Consider the following 19,275-nt stretch of genomic DNA (forward strand, 5'->3'; position numbering starts at 1 on the left):
AGGGTACCCCTGCTGCTGGCCTTTAAAAGCCAAACACCCCCGTTACTTCATAATTACCATTCTTCATATGGAGGTGGGGGAATTTACTTCCTGTAATTTTTCATGACCATTTCACTCCCAGTATCAGCAATGATCAATACAGGTCATGAATTTGCCTAAGTAGTTTTCTCATGCTTCCCTTACATTGGTGAAATACCTAAGTATAGAATGTTATGAGTGTTTTGGATTTTTTTTTAAGTTTAATTTCTTTTTTAAAGATTTTATTTGACAGAGAGACACACTGAGAGAGGGAACACACGCAGGGGGAGTGGGAGGAGAAGCAGGCTTCCCACTGATCAGGGAGCCCAATGTGGGGCTCGATCCCAGGACCCTGGGATCATGACCTGAGCTGAAGGCAGACCCTTAACAACTGAGCCACTCAGGTGCCCCTAAATTTAATTTTTTTAGTAATCTCTACACCCAACATGGAGATCGAACTCACAATCTCGAGATCAAGTCCCATGCTCTTCCAACTGAGCCAGCCAGGTACCCCTCACTTTCCATAATTTTAAACCAATGACAGAATCCTTGGGGGTTGGGAGTTTCTGTACAGAAACTACAAAGTTATAGTTTTGTCCCAGGTGTGAGGGGACAGGCTAACCCCAAATTCAACAGCCTCAAATCCTTTTTGGAATGAGGAAGGATTTTTTTAAAAAGCATAATCAAAGCACTACCCCAAAAGTCCTCCAACTTCGGGGCGCCTGGGTGGCTCAGTCGTTAAGCGTCTGCCTTCGGCTCAGGTCATGATCTCAGGGTCCTGAGATCAAGCCCCGCATCGGGCTCCCTGCTCGGCAGGAGGCCTGCTTCTCCCTCTCCCACTCCCCCTGCTTGTGTTCCCTCTCTCACTGTCTCTCTCTCTCTGTCAAATAAATAAATAAAATATTTAAAAAAAAAAAAAGTCCTCCAACTTCTTGTGGTGTAGTGTTTATTACTACTACTAACAGGGGGCAAAACTTAGTATAAAATGAATGGATCTGCACTTGTGATGAGCACCGGGTGATGTATGAAGTGTTGAATCGCTATATTGTACACCTGAAACTAATACTACACTGTATGTTAACTGGAATAAAACTTAAAAAAAAAAATGAGTGTATCTCAAGGAGCCTTTTTCCAATAATACCTTTGATACAATTTCCTAGAAGGAGAGTATCTACATATGTTTGGGATAAAATCAGAAAGAACACATGAAATATGAGCAGCTTGGATACATGCATATATTTAATAATGAAACAATTCATCAACAACAAAAAAATTAGAAAAATTCATGAGACCTCAATGCTGTGGAAGAGAATAGGACATCAAGGCAAAAGATACAAAAACTGACCCAGAAGGCTGCCTGATGAGTGAAGCAAAGGCAAATTTGCTTAGCATAGTAGTATATGCCCTTGAAAAGAAAAATGCTTGGAGAGGTACCCACTTATCTGACTGCTTGGAAGCTGACAGCCTTACTGTAGCTGCATGGAATGGAGGCAAAGAGCCAGGGAAGGGAAAGAGGGGTGAGGGGTAAGAGCAATATGGAATCCAGGGTAAGCAGATGGAAGAGACTGAGAATTACAAAGAGATGACTCTAAGGCCTTTTGTTTCCTCTGCAGTCTACAATAAACCTGTTCCAAATGTTTAAGTATGTCAGTCAAGTCCAATGATCACAAAATGAGTAGCACTAGGCACTGTGAAGGAATAGTGGAGGGAGTGGTTTACAAAAGTAAAGGGATAACACGGTTCCTGCTCTCAAGGAGCTTACAGCCTATATGGGAGACAGATTCCACGCACAAATTTACAAAGTAACATAAATATAAATAAATATACATATGAATAAACAACATATGAAAGCCTAAGGGGTACTGGGTCAATAATTATTTAGAAGTCCCTAGGTCAAAGAAGGTTTTCTGAAGGAAAAATCTGGGGACTGAGTATAATGTTAGCAGAGAGTAGGGCATATGCAAAGGCATAGAAGTGGAAGTAAATATGTCATGTCCAGTAAGCAGATTAGCTTGATTAGAGTAGAAAGTCTAAATAGGTCTCGTTGAGAAGTGTGATGAAACAGTAGGGGGTTAATTTGGTGAAAGACACTGCAGTGTTAGGTCTGATCCCTAAAACAAACAGGGAAGGAGGTTTTCTTTAGGTAATGATGATAAGTAGCCATAGGGCCAGGAGCAACTCCACTGCTCTCAAAAGTTTTATGGTTACTCTGAGACAAATAAATTAGCAATAGGATGGTAGAAAATTATTCAGCATCCTTGAGCAGTTCAAGTAGAAGGAACTGCCTTCTGCAAGAACTCTTACAAAATGGCAAGTGAAAACAATCAATGAAATTCCTAGATATAGGATCCACCATCCAAAGGCCAGCCAGCTAGATCCCAGTAAAATCAAGTGCTCAAGCAGAATGTCCTAGACCCTTGTTACTAATTTTTGGTGGGGAGCCAATTGTGTATGCTTATAAAAGAATTTATTTTTGAGCTACCACGACAATCAACTTTGATCCTAACATTTTAGAAATTAAAATAGGAGGATGAGAAGAGCCCTAATCTATAGGGAATGCTCACGTCCCTGAAGGAGGACAGGTCAATAAGGGCTCAAATTCTTCCCTGGTCTTTAAGTGGAAAGGCAAAACATCACACCTTGAAAAGAGGCTTTTCTCAGCCAAAGCAAGTAAGACCTCTTTCTTTAAGCCTATTGATCTGAAGCTGTTCCAGGAAGGAAAAAAGAGTCCAGGCCAGATATTCAGCAGCAGCCGGAGTTGGACCCTATTTCACTAGAGTTCCGCTGGGACGCGCTGGGTCCTACTGATGTTGAAATACACTGCTGAGGACCAATCTTGATGCCATTTGCCTGTAAAAGAAAAGAGGCAAGAGTTCCCACCTCAGTGCTAAAGTAATTGGAATAAAAGACGGGGATAAAAAGAGAAATCAGAAATTACATTTTTTAGAAGCAGATATGGCTTTGGCAGGTAACCATGTGCCCGCCCAACTGATGCAGAACAATAATCTTCAACAATAAAGATGAGATGACCAGCTCAGATATAAGTATTATAGATGACAAGTGACTCTTATGCCCATTTTTTTTAAGTGAGGGTGGAGGCGAAGGGGCAGAGGGAGAGGGAGAGAGAGAATCTTTAAGCAGTCTCCAAGCCCAGTGCGGAGCCCAACATAGGGCTTGACCTCACAACCCCTGAGATCCTGACCTGAGCCGAAATCAACAGTCGGATGCTTAACCGACTGAGCCACCCAGGCACCTGTCTTGTGCCCATTTTTAAGGTAAGAGTCATATTTAGGTTTCATAGCTATGTGCAGAATCAGGATGAGATGAGGTTAAGAGCAGGAGGAGGCGAAAGAGTAGATGTCAGCATATAATTCTTTGTTTTGCCACAGAATCTGCTTTATAGAAATGGCCCTGTTGAGCAGTTAGGAATTACATCACCCCTAAACACTGGGATAGTGTAAAGAAAACCTCCCATACTGTATAAACATTTTAGATACCAACTAATTATCTCTTTAAGCATTCTGGGGCCCAGACTTGAGAAAAAACAGAAAATGACAGATTTCTCTCTCCCTACATAAAAAAAATCAAGTATGAATTGGCATAGTTTCAAAATTGCATGATGTTAGAAAGGAAATGCTTACATTCTAGAGGATTTCTTGTCCTCTTTAACACAAAGCAAAGTTAACTGTCAGCACCCCCCCTTCTCACCTCATTGTGGACATCAAATAAACCCTGCTGGATCTTCCTATATATTTCTTTGGCTGTGTTAATGAAGGCCTAAAGGAGACATAAATCATATTATTAGGCTCAAGTTTAAGAAATCTAACAGGAAAAGGTAATACAAATACTATTCATACTTGGATTTCTAAGGTATGAATTAGGAACCATTGAGACCAGAGTAAAAATACAGAAGTAAAAATACTGCCCCCTGCCCAAGTCTCTGTTTTAAAAAGAAAAAAGGGAGTATATGGTATTTTGATACCAAAGATGTTCCTTAGATTGGCACCTTCTCCAAATAAAACAAACATGCTCTGTTTTCAATTAATTACTGAAGATACAGTCAATAGCAGGCTTCAGAATGACTACAGTAGAACCCATGAGATCCTCCAACTAAAATATTTACAAGCAACACTGGTGTCTAATCCACACTTACCAATTAATGTTACACAAGGCAAAAGTAAAACTCCACTGTAGGAATCAAGGCAAAACAAAAAAAAGGACAATTCCCTTAAAGGGAAACATGGTCAATGTGACCACAAGACATCGTTTCCTTAGCTATGGTCTTATAGAAGAAAATTCTGAATAAAAGAATAAAGATATGGGGTCATCTCTCAAAAGTTTTCCCTACTTTTTCCCAAGTAGTACCTCTTCAACATTGCAGGCTGTTTTGGCTGACGTTTCCATAAAGATAAGTCCATGCTCCCGGGCAAAGGCCTCTCCTTCTTCTCTCTTCACATCCCTACGGGACTCTAAGTCACTGCAAGAGATTAATTGGGGAGATAACTAAAAAAAGATCCAAGTGAAAGAAGAAATTCTTATTCTAAAAGATTCCCATGGTTGTTTCAACCAGCAGATAATACACGAAGAATGTAGATCCTACACGATTTTCTCTTAATACAGGGTTACTGATTTCTGTAGCTTCTTGGAAAATGGTTCTTCAAATTCATGACAGTTGCTGCATGGTTGAGGATAATACCTTACTCTCTTATAGAGAAAAAGGTTTATAGTTAGGCAAGCCCCATAGTTACTCAAGGCTTACTGTGGCCCATGCTGGAATGAGATCCAGTAAGAGCCAAGAAAGAAGATGAAAGGGAAATTGCAGTTGTTAGAAAGCAGAAAAGTCATAGATGCTCCATCTTCCTCTTTTACTGGAATCAACCCAAGAATAGAGAATGCCAGGAGTAAGGAGAACACAGCTGCCTTAACTCTCATTAGTCTCATTATTAACATATATAATAGCAGCTTGCCACCAGGGAAATGAAAGACTTAGGACAAAAATTTATAAAGTTAGGTGGTATGAGGGGAAAAAAGATAAAGCCACAGACTGAGAAAGAGAATCAGGTGGCATGGAAAGACTTTATGACAAGACAGGATAAAAGGCTACAGACGAAGGTAAGGATGGACTGATTTTCATTTTTCTAACTGGAAATTTGCATTTCAGAGATTGCCAGTTTTCCAACCATGAAAAGAAATCAAAGAGTAAGCTCACTGAAGAACAACAAATCTATAAAATATATATTTATCATTCACCAGCTGTGTGAAGACCAGGGAAGAACTACCCATCTAAATGTCTACCTCTAGCCCAGCTGCTCCTCTAAGTTCCAGATCTCTTGTCCATTTGTCTGTTCTTCATTTCCAGTCTGATGTGTAAAAGGCACCTGACACATACATCAAAACAGAACTTCATCTTTTCCCCCAAACTACTTCTGCTCCAGGCTTCCACATCTCCATATAGGACAGAAGCTAAATCCAGGATGTCAAATTTTAACAGCTTTTCCTTCTTCACTCCAAACACCCAATTCATCCCAAAGCGAGGTACTTCCAAAATGCACCTTAACACCATCATTTTCCCTCTCTCTGGTGTCATCACCCGAGTCCATGCCACCATTCACATTTAGGCTACTGAAATGAACATCCCACTTCAACCCCTGCTCCCCTCCAGGGTGATCTTTTAAAATCTAATCAAGCCACATCTCTGCTTAAAACTCTTAAAACTTCCTACTATATTTAGAATAAAATTCACATTTCTTCCTAAGGCCTGAAAGTGCTAGGAGTTCTGGCACCTGCCTACCTTCCCAACCTCATCTTGTACCATTCCCCCTTGATTCAGCCCAACCACACCGATTTCTTTCAATATCATGACCTTGCCAAGGTTCTTCCCAGTTCAAGGCTTTCAGTTTGCTCCCCCATCTGATACTTTTCTCTTTTTCAAACTGTGCTCACTGAACTCTTACCTATCCTTCAGATTCCAGCTTAACTATCACCCTTAATTAAAAACAGTACCCTGTTACCCTCTTTTATAGTACCTTTCTTTCCTTCACTGCATTTATCACAGTTTGTAATAAGACATAAATCCTTTTATATTTAATATTTATGTCTCCAATAAACTATAAGCTCTACAGGAGCAGGGGTATGACTCTTTCTCGCCTCATACACTCAGGGTCTGGCAAACAGACATTTAGAACACAGTTCAAATAAATGAGTACAGTAAGTCTGTGGCCACAGTTCTCAAACGGTGCACTCTAGGCACTACTACCAACTCACAAGAGTACCACAGGATACTTTTTTTTCTTTTTTTTTGCCCCAGGATAAATTTTCAAGGGAAACACAGCTGACACTCAACATCAGAACACCACATGAATTATAAGCTTAAGACAGTTAGCAAGGTCACTATCAGATCAAAATAGATCCTGCTCAATATTTGCATATGTTTGTGTAACCTGAATTTCTGGCAGTTGCTGTGATAAAAAGCAAGCACAAAACTGGGGCGCCTGGGTGGCTCAGTCAGTTAAGCGTCCAACTCTTGATTTTGGCTCAGGTCATGATCTCAGGGTCGTGAGATTGAGCTCCACACCCAGCGTGGAGCCTCTTTAAGATTCTCACTCTCTAGTGCTGGTGATGCTCAGCACCATGGAGGACAATGGCTGGGAATCCCCTTTGTTTTCCGGGGCGCAGGGACTGCCCAAGGAGCCCTGCCATGTGGCTGCTGCCGGAAACTTGCAACAGGGAACTGTTAGTTCTGAGTGTTCCTGGAGGGAGAAATTGTGGGGAGAGAGGCAGATGAGCACATTTTTAAAAGCTCAGCCTTGGATTCACACTTTACTCTAGAAGGACGGAGTAAACTTGTGTAAGATATTAACAGATGACTTAACAGATGACTTTTCCACCCTAAATTTATTTTATTTTTTTTAAGATTGTTTATTTATTTGACAGAGAGAGAGAGAGCCAGAGAGCACAAGCAGGGGGAATGGCAGAGGGAGAAGAAGCAGACTCCCCGCTGAGCAAGGAGCCTGATGCGGGGCTGGATCCCAGGACCCTGGGATCATGACCTGAGCCGAAGGCAGACACTTAATTAACCAACTGAGCCACCCAGGCGCCCTTGACCCTAAATTTTTTTTTAATGCTTCTTGTAACGATTGGTACGAGATTTAGTGTTTACCTATTTTATTTCATTCTTTAGTTGTAGGTAGGAGTAGAGTGAGCTGCCCTCTCAGGCAGAACCGGCATTGCGGGCAGAGTAGTAGACCTGTTAATTATAAAGTTTATCTGTTTTTTTTTTTATATATTACCTCAGTAAATTTAAGAGTTTTTTAAAATGTAAATCTAAAGCAATTAAAAGTTTCTCTTTGAGGGGCGCCTGGGTGGCTTGGTCGTTAAGCATCTGCCTTCAGCTCAGGTCATGATCCCAGGGTCCTGGGATCGAGCCCCACATCAGGCTCCCTGTTCAGCGGGAAGCCTGCTTCTCTCTCCCACTCCCCCTGCTTGTGTTCCCTCTCTCTCACTGTGTCTCTGTCAAATAAATAAAATCTTAAAAAAAAAAAAAAGAACGTTTCTCTTTGGGGAGCATGGTGGCTCAGTCTGTTAAGAGTCTGACTTTGGCTCTGGTCATGATCTCAGGGTCCTGGGATCGAGCCCCACATGGGCTCCCTGCTCAGTGAGGAGTCTGCTTGTCCTTCTCCCTCTGCCTGCCACTACCCTTGCTTGTGCTCTCTCTGTTTCTCTCTCTCCTCCTGCAACCCCCAAGCGTGCATTTTCTCTCTCAAAGTAAATAAAATCTTTAAAAAAATGGTTAAAATGGTAAATTCTACCTTATGCATATTTCACATTTATTTATTTATTTATTTATTTATTTATTTATTTATTTATTTACTAAGAGCACCGTAAACTAAAAAAGTTTAGGGACCAAGTGATTCAATGTCCATAGGGCACTTACATTACTTCCGGTCCTTATTATTTCTACAAATAAAATTTTACCTCTTATTCCCAATCAGCATGATAACCATGTTGGAGCTGGAGTGTTGCCGGGCATCCTCTAACCAGGAAGTCAGGTGGTTGAAGGTTTCACGCCTACAGCAGAAAAGTTTAAAAGTGGGTCAGAGGTCTATTTCAAAATGCCAAAGTAATTCCAAACACATGGGAAAAGGGGGAAAACTACATGTCTAAAAGAAAGTATTAGAGAAGCCTTTCTTCTTTAGCTTCTCACCAGAACCAGAACACAGAAAAGAAAAAGATTTTGAGGGCGCCTGGGTGGCTCAGTTGGTTAAGCTACTGCCTTCAGCTCAGGTCATGATCCCGGAGTCCTGGGATGGAGTCCCGCATCGGGCTCCCAGCTCAGCGGGGAACCTGCTTCTCCCTCTGACCCTCTCCCCTCTCATGCTATTTCTCTCTCTCTCTCTCTCAAATAAATAAATAAATAAAATCTTAAAAAAAAAAAAGATTTTGAGAACATGGGGAAAAGGCTCCCTCCGGCCCAGCTGATCTGACTCACCTTGTGATGTCGTACACCAGCAGTGCTCCAGCAGCTCCCCTGTAGTAGGAACGGGTGATAGAGCGGAAGGATTCTTGCCCAGCCTTGCCCACCAACATGGCAACAAAGAAATCCCAACAAAACCAGATTATTTCCAGAGCAGGGACTTGATCACATTCCACTCTAACACAAAGGACTTAACTTTAAAAAAGAACTTCTATTAAGAAAAGAGAATTAGAGGGGCGCCTGGGTGGCTCAGTCATTAAGCGTCTGCCTTTGGCTCAGGTCATGGTCCCGGGGTCCTGGGATCGAGCCCCGCATCGGGCTCCCTGCTCAGCGGGAAGCCTGCTTCTCCCTCTCCTACTACCCCTGCTTGTGTTCCCTCTCTCACTGTCTGTCTCTCTGTCAAATAAATAAATCTTTAAAAAAAAAGAAAAGAAAAGAGAATTAGAGGAAGGAAACAGACTGCCCAAGGAGATGTCCAGGTGGGAAATTAACATTTTTCAACGGAAGCACAGTTGACATTGAGGGTGGGACAATTGTTCCTGTGAGACTGTCCATCAAACTGCTGAGTGTTTAGCATCCCTGGCTCCCAGTCACTAAATGCCAGTAGCACCCCACTGTCAGTGTGACAATCGAAGACATTCTCATATATTTTCCAGTATCTCCTAGGAGAGGACAACTGGAAATAGGACTAGAAACTCAAGAACATTTCAATCCCCACATGATGCTGAACACATCACATTAACCTATCTATTTATATTCTTTTATCTGTAAAAAGGAAACTTATCTTAGAATGCTAATTCCTTGTCTATTGGAAGTTTCATTCCAATGGGTCAATGTAGAAAAGTAGTCAGATACAAAGCACTTAAATTGGGCATATGCTAATTGACATTTAGTGTTCCACTACTAAAGGTGGGACTACCAAGGGATCTTGTCATAGCAAATAAGAATAAGGAACAGGGAAAGAAGCCCAGGGCCCGGGACAGAGTTTTCCTTTAAAAACCCAATATTCATGGGGCGCCTGGGTGGCTCAGTTGTTAAGCGTCTGCCTTTGGCTCAGGTCACGATCCCAGGGTCTTGGGATCGAGCCCCGCATCGGGCTCCCTGCTTGGCGGGAAGCCTGCTTCTCCCTCTCCCACTCCCCCTGCTTGTGTTCCTGCTCTCGTTATCTCTTTTTGTCAAATAAATAAAATCTTTAAAAAACAAAACAAAACAATATTCACACTCTAATCTCATTTCCAAATGGGACCACGATATTTGTAACTGAGCAATTTATTAATGCCCCCATATATTGGGTACTTTTGCTTTCTTGATGAATAGTTGTGGGTTATTTTTCCTCCTTACAGGCAGCAAAAGCATCTTTTAAATAATAATAGCATATTATTATTAATAATATCCTAGGCACTGAATCTGTCCTATTAGAAAAGTTTTCACATTCTTGTACTGGCTTAGTAGTGGAGCATCTGACTATTGATCTCGGGGTCGTGAGTACGTGCTCCACATTGGGTGTAGAGATTGTTCAAATAATAAATCTCAAAAAAAAGAAAGAAAAAGAAAAAAGTTTTCACATTCTTTTTTTTTTTTTAAAGATTTTATTTGACACACACGCACACAGAGCACAAACGGGGAGCGGCAGAGAGGGAGGGAAAAGCTGACTCCCCGTTGAGCAGGGAGCCCAATGTGGGACTCGATCTCAGGACCCTGAGATCATGGCCTGATCTGAAGGCAGGCACTTAACCAACTGAGCCACCCAGGCACCCCAAGTTTTCACCTTCTTGAAATCATTTATTCTCATATCCCTACATAAAGGTTAGGAAGAAAAACTACTATTCATATTTTAAAGATGGGGAAAAAATGGCCTTCTCATAGTATAAAAACAGTAACAGTGAATACTAACACAAATGGGGAAATTGAAGCTCAAAGGGGTAACTGGCCAAAAGTTATAAAATCTATAAATGCTGAATCCATAATTAAACTTAGGATCTTAGTGCATCCTAGCACAAAGATTTATTCTATTAGCCATTACATCATATAATCTAAACCTGGGTTTGAAGGTGAGAAGAGAGTTCCAGTACATTAATTCTAAGGTTATTTTTCCAACAACATGAGATCTCTTTCTACAAGAATCATACAAATGTTTTAGTGAGTTGTGTACCTCTTAGAACACCAAAATCAAAAATAATTCTAAAGAACTTTGTTGGTAATATTAACAATACTTTAAGACTTAAAACATATTTTTCCCCTTTAAGAGCTCACTTAACGTTTTATTTAGACCCTAATAGTTTTAGGTCTTAAATTATTTGATTACCATTTTGCTTTTACCTTACTTTTTCTCCTCTTCTGCTATGTTGAAAGGCCCCTCCCTCCCTGTGGCCTTCTAGGAACTAAAGGGAAATCTTGAGGGAGGCCTATGTGATGGTTGAGACACATGGCAGCATTTAACTTTAGCAGCTAAAAATACTTCCAGAGGCTCATCAGAAAATGCCTCTTAAAACCAAATCCCCTGAGTGCCTGGGTGGTGGCTCAGTCGATTCAGTGTCCAACTCTTGATTTCAGCTCACATTATGATCTCACGGTCATGGGATCAAGCCCATGTTGGGCTCCCCGCTGAGCGGGGAGTCTACTTTTCTCCTTCTCCCTCTGCCCCCTCCCCCTGCTTGCACGCATGTGCTTGTGTTCTCTAACATAAATAAATAAATATTTTTAAAAAAATCCCTGGAGTGCCTGGGTGGCTCAGTCGGGTAAACATCTGCCTTAGGCTCAGGTCATGATCCCAAAGTCCTGGGATTGAACCCCATGTTAGGCTCCCTGCCTCGCAGGGAGTCGGCTTCTCCCTCTCCCTCTGCCGCACCCCTACTCATTTTCTCTCTCTCAAAATAAATTTTTTTAAGTTAAAAATTAAAAAACAAAAATCAAATCCCTTTACTTCTTCATCTGAGTCCAGTTCATGAACTTTTGTTGAACCAATAACCTAGAAAGAGATAAGTGGTTCAATTTGGGCTGGTCTGTGTTGGTTTGAGGTATCTTTGTCCAACCCCATTAAACAAATCTGAAGCAGCAAAGAATTAAGATGGAGGTATGATATAAGGCATGATAAAGAGAATTAACACCTTTTGAATTTTCTACAAGTGGAAGAATCATATTATGGTTTCAAGATATATACAATTAACCCTTGCATAACACGGGTTTGAATATTTCAGATCCTCTTACACACAGATTTTTTTATAGCACAGCACTGTAAATGCATTTTCTCTCCCTTATGATTTTATTTTTTATTTTTTTTAAAGATCTAGCCATCACTTTTTTTTGTTGTTTTTTAAAGACTTTATTTATTTCATAAAGAAAGACACAGCGAGAGAGGGAACACAAGCAGGGGGAGTGAGAGAGGGAGAAGCAGGCTTCCCACAGAGCAGGGAGCCCGATGCAGGGCTTGATCCCAGGACCCTGAGATCATGAGCTGAACCAAAGGTAGACGCTTAACAACTGAGCCACCCAGGCACCCCTTATTTTTATTTTTTTATTTTTTTTTAAGCCCCAATGCGGGGTTTGAACTCACAACCCTGAGATCAAGACCTGAGCTAAGATCAAGGGTCAGATGCTTAACCAACTGAGCCATTCAGGCACCCCTCTCCCTTATGGTTTTTTGTGGGTTTTTGGTTTTTTTTTTTGAAGACTTTCATTCATTTATTTGAGAGAGAGAGAGAGCGCACACACAAGCAGGGGGAGTGGCAGGGAGAGGGAGAAGCAGGCTCCCTGCCAAGCAGAGAGCCCGATGAGGGGCTCAATCCCAGGACCCTGGGATCATGACCTGAGCCAAAGGCAGACACTTAACCCACTGAGCCACCCAGGCACTGCTCCCTTATGGTTTCCTTAATAACAGTTTCTTTTCTCTAGCTTACTTTATCATAAGGATATAGTATATAATACATATAACATACAAAATATATGTTAATCGATTTTTTATGTTATGGGTAAGCCTTCTGGTCAACAGTAGGTTATTAGCAGTTAAGTTTTTGGGGATGCCTTGCTAGGTTAGTCAGAAGAGCATGCAACCCTTGATCTCAGGGTCATGAGTTCAAGCCCAAGCCCCACGTTGCATGTAGAGATTACTTAAAATAAATGAATAAAATTTTTTTTAAAAGTAGTTAAGTTTTTGGGGAGTCAAACGTCATATGCAGATTTTTGACTGTACAGGGGTCGATGTCCCTAACCCCAACATTGTTTTAAGAGTCAACTATCGTTTAAAGTATCAATTCCTACAAAGTCAGAAAGGCTCATTTCCTAAGAATCAAAATGCATTCTGAAATAAAATACAAATGAATTTGGGATTGACCAGTATTTTATATTAACTACAGTATAACACCTCTTTGTTTAGCATGGGTTATTTGGGCAATTGTATGTATAGAATGAAAAGAGACAAACAATAATATGGCTCTCTAGGGGCATGTGGCTGGCTTAGTTGGTGGAACATATGACTCTTGACCTCAGGGTCATGAGTTCAAGCCCCACATTGGGCACGGAGCCTACTAAAAAGAAAAAAAAAAAGTAATACAGCTCTCTAAATCCTTATCAATAACCAGAACAGTGACAACAAAAAACTTTGGGTAAGCTGATCTCTTTAAAAATTCCCTCATTGGGCGCCTGGGTGGCTCAGATGGTTAAGCGACTGCCTTTGGCTCAGGTCATGATCCTGGAGTCCCGGGATCGAGTCCCACATCGGGCTCCCTGCTCGGCAGGGAGCCTGCTTCTCCCTCTGACCCTCCCCCCTCTCATGCTGTCTCTCATTCTCTCTCTCGCAAATAAATAAAAATCTTAAAAAAAAAAAAAATTTTTTTTTAAATAAAATAAATAAATAAATAAATAAATAAAAATTCCCTCATGGTAATCCCTAAATATTTTCACGTAAGATGACTTTGGGAATATGTGAGAGAATGGGGTCAACAAAATGGGAAACCAAGGTGGATAAGCAATGAGTAGATCAGGGCTGACAAGGAAAAAAAGATCAGGCTTACCCAGAAGAGTGCAGACAAGAAACACACTACATCATAGGCAGGAATCTCTTAAAAATTTCAAGTAGAAAACCTAGTATTTTTTTTTTTTAAGATTTTATTTATTTGAGAGACAGGGTGAGAGAGAAAGAGAGAGCATGAGAGGGGGAAGGGTGCAAGGGAGAAGCAGACTTGCATCTGAGCAGGGAGCCCGATGCGGGACTCGATCCTGGGACTCCAGGATCATGACCTGAGCTGAAGGCAGTCGCTTAACCAACTGAGCCACCCAGGTGCCCCGAAAACCTAGTATTCTGAAACCTGATCTCTTTTATGGTTCAACAAATATTAGTCTAATCTCAAAACAATTATTAAAAAGAGAATAGAAAACAACTAGGCCAGTTGTATCACAAGTGACTACCAGGCCATATGGTCCTTGAGGATCCTGTCAACAGAGCAGTGGCTCTCAACTTTCTTATTTTATGATCCACTGTGTCTCATGTTACCATGTAAGGAGAAAAAAAAAAAAAACAACACAAAAGCCAGCAAACCAACACTTAGACACTCTCATAACTGTGACCATAGCACTAACTGGAAGCTATTGGGTCTCCTGGCATGAAAACATCCATTTTCAGAAATGGTAGAGGTTTAAATTAAAAAGGCAGAACTAGCTACTACCAGTCTTGACATATATAGGTTTCACTCTGTCACCTGCTCAGAATTTGTCCTATGGCCTCTTTAGGGGGGCAAATATATCTTTGCGGAAAATATAAAAATTAGGAGATAGTAAAAGGAGAGTTGCAAGATACATACTTGGGTTAATAGTGACAAAGAACCCCTGGGCCCAAACAATGAAAGGAGAAGGAAATGAGTGATGATGAGTGACAGCTGTTTAAGAAATATATGAACTTAACCTTGGCAACAAACATAGAGTGTATCTCTTGGGTTAAGCTGGGAGGAAAAGGCTAGAGACAAAACTAGTCAAAAGAACAAGTTTGAAAGATTCAGAGGTATGTGGCTAGTGCTTCCACTATTAAAGATATAAAGTCTGTTCAGAGGGCAAAAGGTGGGCGCCTGGGTGGCTCAGTTGGTTAAGCGACTGCCTTCGGCTCAGGTCATGATCCTGGAGTCCCTGGATCGAGTCACGCATCGGGCTCCCTGCTCGGCAGTGAGTCTGCTTCTCCCTCTGACCCTCCCCCCTCTCATGTGCTCTCTCTCTCATTCTCTCTCTCAAATAAATAAATAAAATCTTTAAAAAAAAAAAAAAGGGCAAAAGGTTATTAAAATACTTGCAAATATGACCCAATAATGTACAAAAGAATATGATCCTAGTTAAAAGCACTTCATAAATCAGTGCAACCAAAGGTGGTAACAACCTTGGAAGCCACCAGAAAAAGATTCTGCAAAAAGGGCTTAGAGCAGCAAGTTAACCAGTTGACTTGGGAACAAGAGGGGAGTTAGGGAGGCTGGCCACCATGTAGGAGAAATTCCTCGTATAACTTCGACCCCTCCAAACCTTAACTACCAATAACCTACCACTGACCAGAAGCCTTACCCATAACATATGTCGATCAACATGTTTTGTATGTTATTTCTATTAAATGCTATATTTTTACAGTAAAATAAGCTAATGAATAAAAATGTTAAGAAAATACATTTACAGTACCATAGTACATTTATTGAAAAAATTTGCATATGAACGGACCTGCGCAATTCAAACACATATTGTTCAAGGATCAATTGTACTTTTAAGACAGACACCTGCATGCATAGGGAGATGGAGGATGGGAGGAGGGGAAAGGAAGGAAAAAAAGGAAAAATCACTGTACTGCTTATAGCTATAAGGGCTTCAGCTCTTGAGTTTTGAAAAAAAAACCAGAATGAAATAATAACAAAAACAGATTTTAGCTGAATATTAAGAACTTTGTGCTTGCTTCCTTTAACTTTAAATAAAGATAGAGATATTATTTTCCTTAGAGAAAAGAAAGATACAAATCAAATGAGATAATACACATAAAATCAGTTTATGGGGATAAAACAAAATTATACTAAGTCAAGCTAAATTTTAGCAGTACTACATTTGTCAAATTTTAAAATACGCATAACCTCTGACCCAGAATTTCCACTTCTGGGCAGGCATTCCACAGAAATTCTCAAACTATTTGCATAAAGATGTAGTAATCAAGGACATTCAGTGAAAATTTGCAAAGGTGAAAACTGGAAACCTGAATTTCCGTCATTGGGAGTACAGTTAAACAAACGATGGTACAGACTTTTTATGAGTCTATATAGTTGTTAAAAGGAATGAGGTAGAGATATATGTATCAACACAGAAGTATCCAAAACATAGAAATTATTAAATAAAAAAACTAATTAACATAGCTAGGTCTACTCGGCCATGATTCTATGCATGTAAAACTAACAAGAACAAAACCACTACCATATATTTGTACATGAGTATGTATCTGAACACAAAGAAATCTGAAAGTATAAGCGCTGAAACATTCACACTGATTAGGCAGAAACCAGGAATGGAAGGAAGAGATTGGTGTGTGTGAAAGGGGACATTCACATTTTACTCTATACATTTATATCGTTTGCTTTTATTTTTACTAGGACAAATTCATACATTACTTGGGTAATTTAAAATAAAAATACAAAGACACGGCATTCAGAATTTTAACTGTAACAGATGAAAGTGAAAACTCTTCCTCTACTCTCATCTTCACCATCAGCCCCACCCTCATGGCCCCTTGCCCCCGCATCAGCCTTTACTGTTCTGTTTGGATCTTGGTCAGGGACTAAGTTATCCTGTTCTCTCTCACCGTATCCCAGATTTGCAGTTTGATTTGTTTTCCATCAATGTTGACCATACGGGCCCCAAACTCCACACCTGTCAGTGAAGAGCAAAAGAAAGGATGTGATTCTCATGAACATCACCCATGTTGAGAGGTCTGTTTTTCCCCAATGTGCCAACTGACTCCTCTGTCTGCACTCAGTACCACTAAGCCCATTACTGCTATTTGCTACAATTAATTTTGTGTTTCTTAAACTTTCATTTTCCTTCTAGAATTAAAAAATTGTAATCTAGGTGATAATGACCCCAGGAATGTAACCAAAAAGCAGATATGGAGATGAAAGTAAGTAAGAAGTAGAAAAGGTGAATGAATTTTTAGTAATGTTAACACTTAAATTTCATTAGGTAATTAATGTTTAATTTGTAACTTTTTAAAAAAAAAATCTAAAAATTTTGAAATATTTCCTAACATTTCCTCAAAGTCACTCTCTAATCCAGTATTTTTTTGCAACTCCATAATTTTTGGTTTGAGAAAAGAGCCTAAGAAATAGGTTCCCAAGAATGATACATTTCAGATCTCTAACTAATTCCCACAGTTCATCAGAAAATAGCCTTCCTCATAGGAGTATGGAAACTGACAGTCTGAATAAAGGTTTTGGTTTACCTGGCATTCATCCTCTTTCAAGTAATGTTAGGACAAAACTTAAAATTGAAAGTCGCTCAAACTGAAAATACTTGATCATAAGTCAATTTGTCCTATGCTCTATTTTTATATAGTATTTTACTAGAGGAATTCTGATTTCCAAGTAAGAAAGAGCACTAATTTAGCTTCTGCTAAAGGGCTGATAGGTGGCCCCCCACACAATATTATCAGGACTCTCTCTCTCAACTCTAAGATGCTGCAGTTAATACGATGTAAAAAATTCTTTTACTACTCTAGACTGCTTCATCAAGAACAGTGATAGCTACTGAAAAAAAGTCACTAGATTTTTCCCCCCTTTCTGGACAATAGAAATGGAATTTCAGTAGCGAATTAAAAAATAAAATTTGTCTTTTATGCAACTTCCCCCAGTTATGCACTCAGAGATCCTTATATTTGGCACATATTTTCTATCCAACTGTCTTATCTTGGTATATAAGTCTGAATTCAAAAAGAAACAGAGCCTATATGGGACTCTGGCAAAAACTTGATCAATTCATTCCTCCACTTTAAAATTTGTCATTTGCTCATTACCTTCAGCTGTTTTAGAATTTGGTCCCTAATTTATTCTCTAGCTTTATTTTCTTGCCACTCTTCACTTGAAATTTCATGCTCCAGCCATATTAAATTACTTTGTTTTCCAAAGGTAGTCTGATCTGACATTCCTGAGCATTTACAAATATTATTCCCTCTTGCCCTGACCACTTTTCCATCTCTACAACCCCTGTGCCTGGCTAACTCCTGTTCATCCAATTTTCAGCCTTTCCAGATAGAGGTTGCAGCCTCTCCTCCCCTTTTACCATAGGAATTTACTTAGTATCTGATCCAGCCCCACCTCCTACATTGGAAGACTATAAATTACTTAAGGACAGGCACAGTGTCTGCCTGGTTAGGCACTACGTATCATTAGCACCTATTACACTGTGCTCACTTCATATTAACTTACAAAGATATTTTCCTGTAGATGTTATCCTCTACATCTTTTTCTAACCCCATTAGTTATTTGGCTCTGAATAAGGTGTTTGGGAGCAGAAGTAGCCTCAGATATCAATAAGGTGGGATCTGAAAGTAGCGATACGGTAAGGATGGGAGTTAGGGATTTTACCCAGAAACTGCACCTGCATGGCAAGAAGGCTAGTTTCATATACATTATTCATTTAGAGTGGGGTTATGGAGATTATGGGGAAGGGGTTGTTAAAGTCCCAGAAGGCCCCCGCCTTAACACAAATGTGCAGCAAATGTTTATGCCTTCCATGATCACAAGTGTGATTTTGTTATTCTACTACACTCTTTTCTTTAAAGGTCATCTGTTTCATCTACCTTCTAAGTCTGTGAGGGCTCTTCAAATTTACTTCTTCCTCTCCAACACACACAAAAATCTGCATGTTAGTGATCACTTTGAAAAACATACGTGACGTTTGCACTAACTTAAAGCAAAACAAGGTGAGTTTTTTAATAAAGCAGTTAAGCTTTCGTGGAATTTTCCATAAACACACAAATTATATTTAGGAAAAAAAAAAACAAAACACGGCAATGAACCCATATCTCACGCCCATCTCTGAAGTTGCCTTTCAATGATTTACTCCCCTTTACACCACTCCCCATTTATCAGCATTTGGTTAGTCACTCTTCATTTACCATAACTTTGGACTAGCTTAAAAATAGAAAAAGGTAACTTTTTACTTCGAATACCGAAGCCTGCTAACTTTCCATTTCAGCTAGTCAGGTTTCGTTACCTCTTCTGGGACAGGCAGATGGACTTACCTATTGTGAGGTCGTGGACAGGCTGGAACCGCTTGTCCGTAAACTGTAGGAGGAGACATGACTTCCCCACACCTAAAAGAGGAAGACGCACATTCTAGGAGTCACGCGGCCCAAGAACAATCTCGAGTCCGGGCGTCCAGGGCTGGGGAAGGGGAGCCCCGAGCCCCGCCCCCGGCCGCCCCGCCCCCGCCCGCTCTTCACTTAATCGCCCAGCCCACTAAATGAGCCCCGCCCCACGCCCCGATTTGTGAACTTCGGATCCCCACCCCAGCCGTGAGGGCAGTCGCCCGCAAGTTACCTGTGTCCCCGATGATGATGTACTTGAAGAGATAAGCATAAGTCATGGTCCCGTTTCCTCTGGATTCCGGGTCCGCCCGACTTCCACAGCCACTTACCTCCGGCCTCTCTAGCCGCACAATCTACCAATCTCTGGCCCCTCTAGCCCAGATCACGTCTCTATTGCTCTCCCCTGAAATCCTCTCTCGATCGGAGCGACTGTAATACCCGGACAGCACCTCCAGGGACGCTTCCAATACTTCTA

General features: G+C 40.6%; 1 protein-coding gene across 1 annotated transcript; it reads right to left on the reverse strand.

Annotated features, from left to right (window-relative positions):
- Window positions 1–1,239: 1,239 nt before the first annotated feature.
- On the reverse strand, window positions 1,240–19,220 carry RAB2B (RAB2B, member RAS oncogene family). Its single transcript, XM_045900508.3, has 8 exons — window positions 19,033–19,220; window positions 18,735–18,806; window positions 16,299–16,366; window positions 8,507–8,589; window positions 7,993–8,085; window positions 4,384–4,495; window positions 3,727–3,795; window positions 1,240–2,868 (listed from the first exon to the last, which is right to left on the reverse strand). Exons 1-8 carry the CDS (start codon window positions 19,076–19,078, stop codon window positions 2,761–2,763), a joined length of 651 nt encoding a protein of 216 aa, XP_045756464.1. The 5' UTR covers window positions 19,079–19,220; the 3' UTR covers window positions 1,240–2,760.
- Between the last annotated feature and the right edge of the window lie 55 nt (window positions 19,221–19,275).

This window comes from Mirounga angustirostris, unplaced genomic scaffold (genome assembly GCF_029215605.1).
Source record: "Mirounga angustirostris isolate CCGP_5_RB_7025 unplaced genomic scaffold, mMirAng1.0.hap1 SCAF_9, whole genome shotgun sequence".
NCBI classification, from domain to species: Eukaryota; Metazoa; Chordata; class Mammalia; order Carnivora; family Phocidae; genus Mirounga; species Mirounga angustirostris.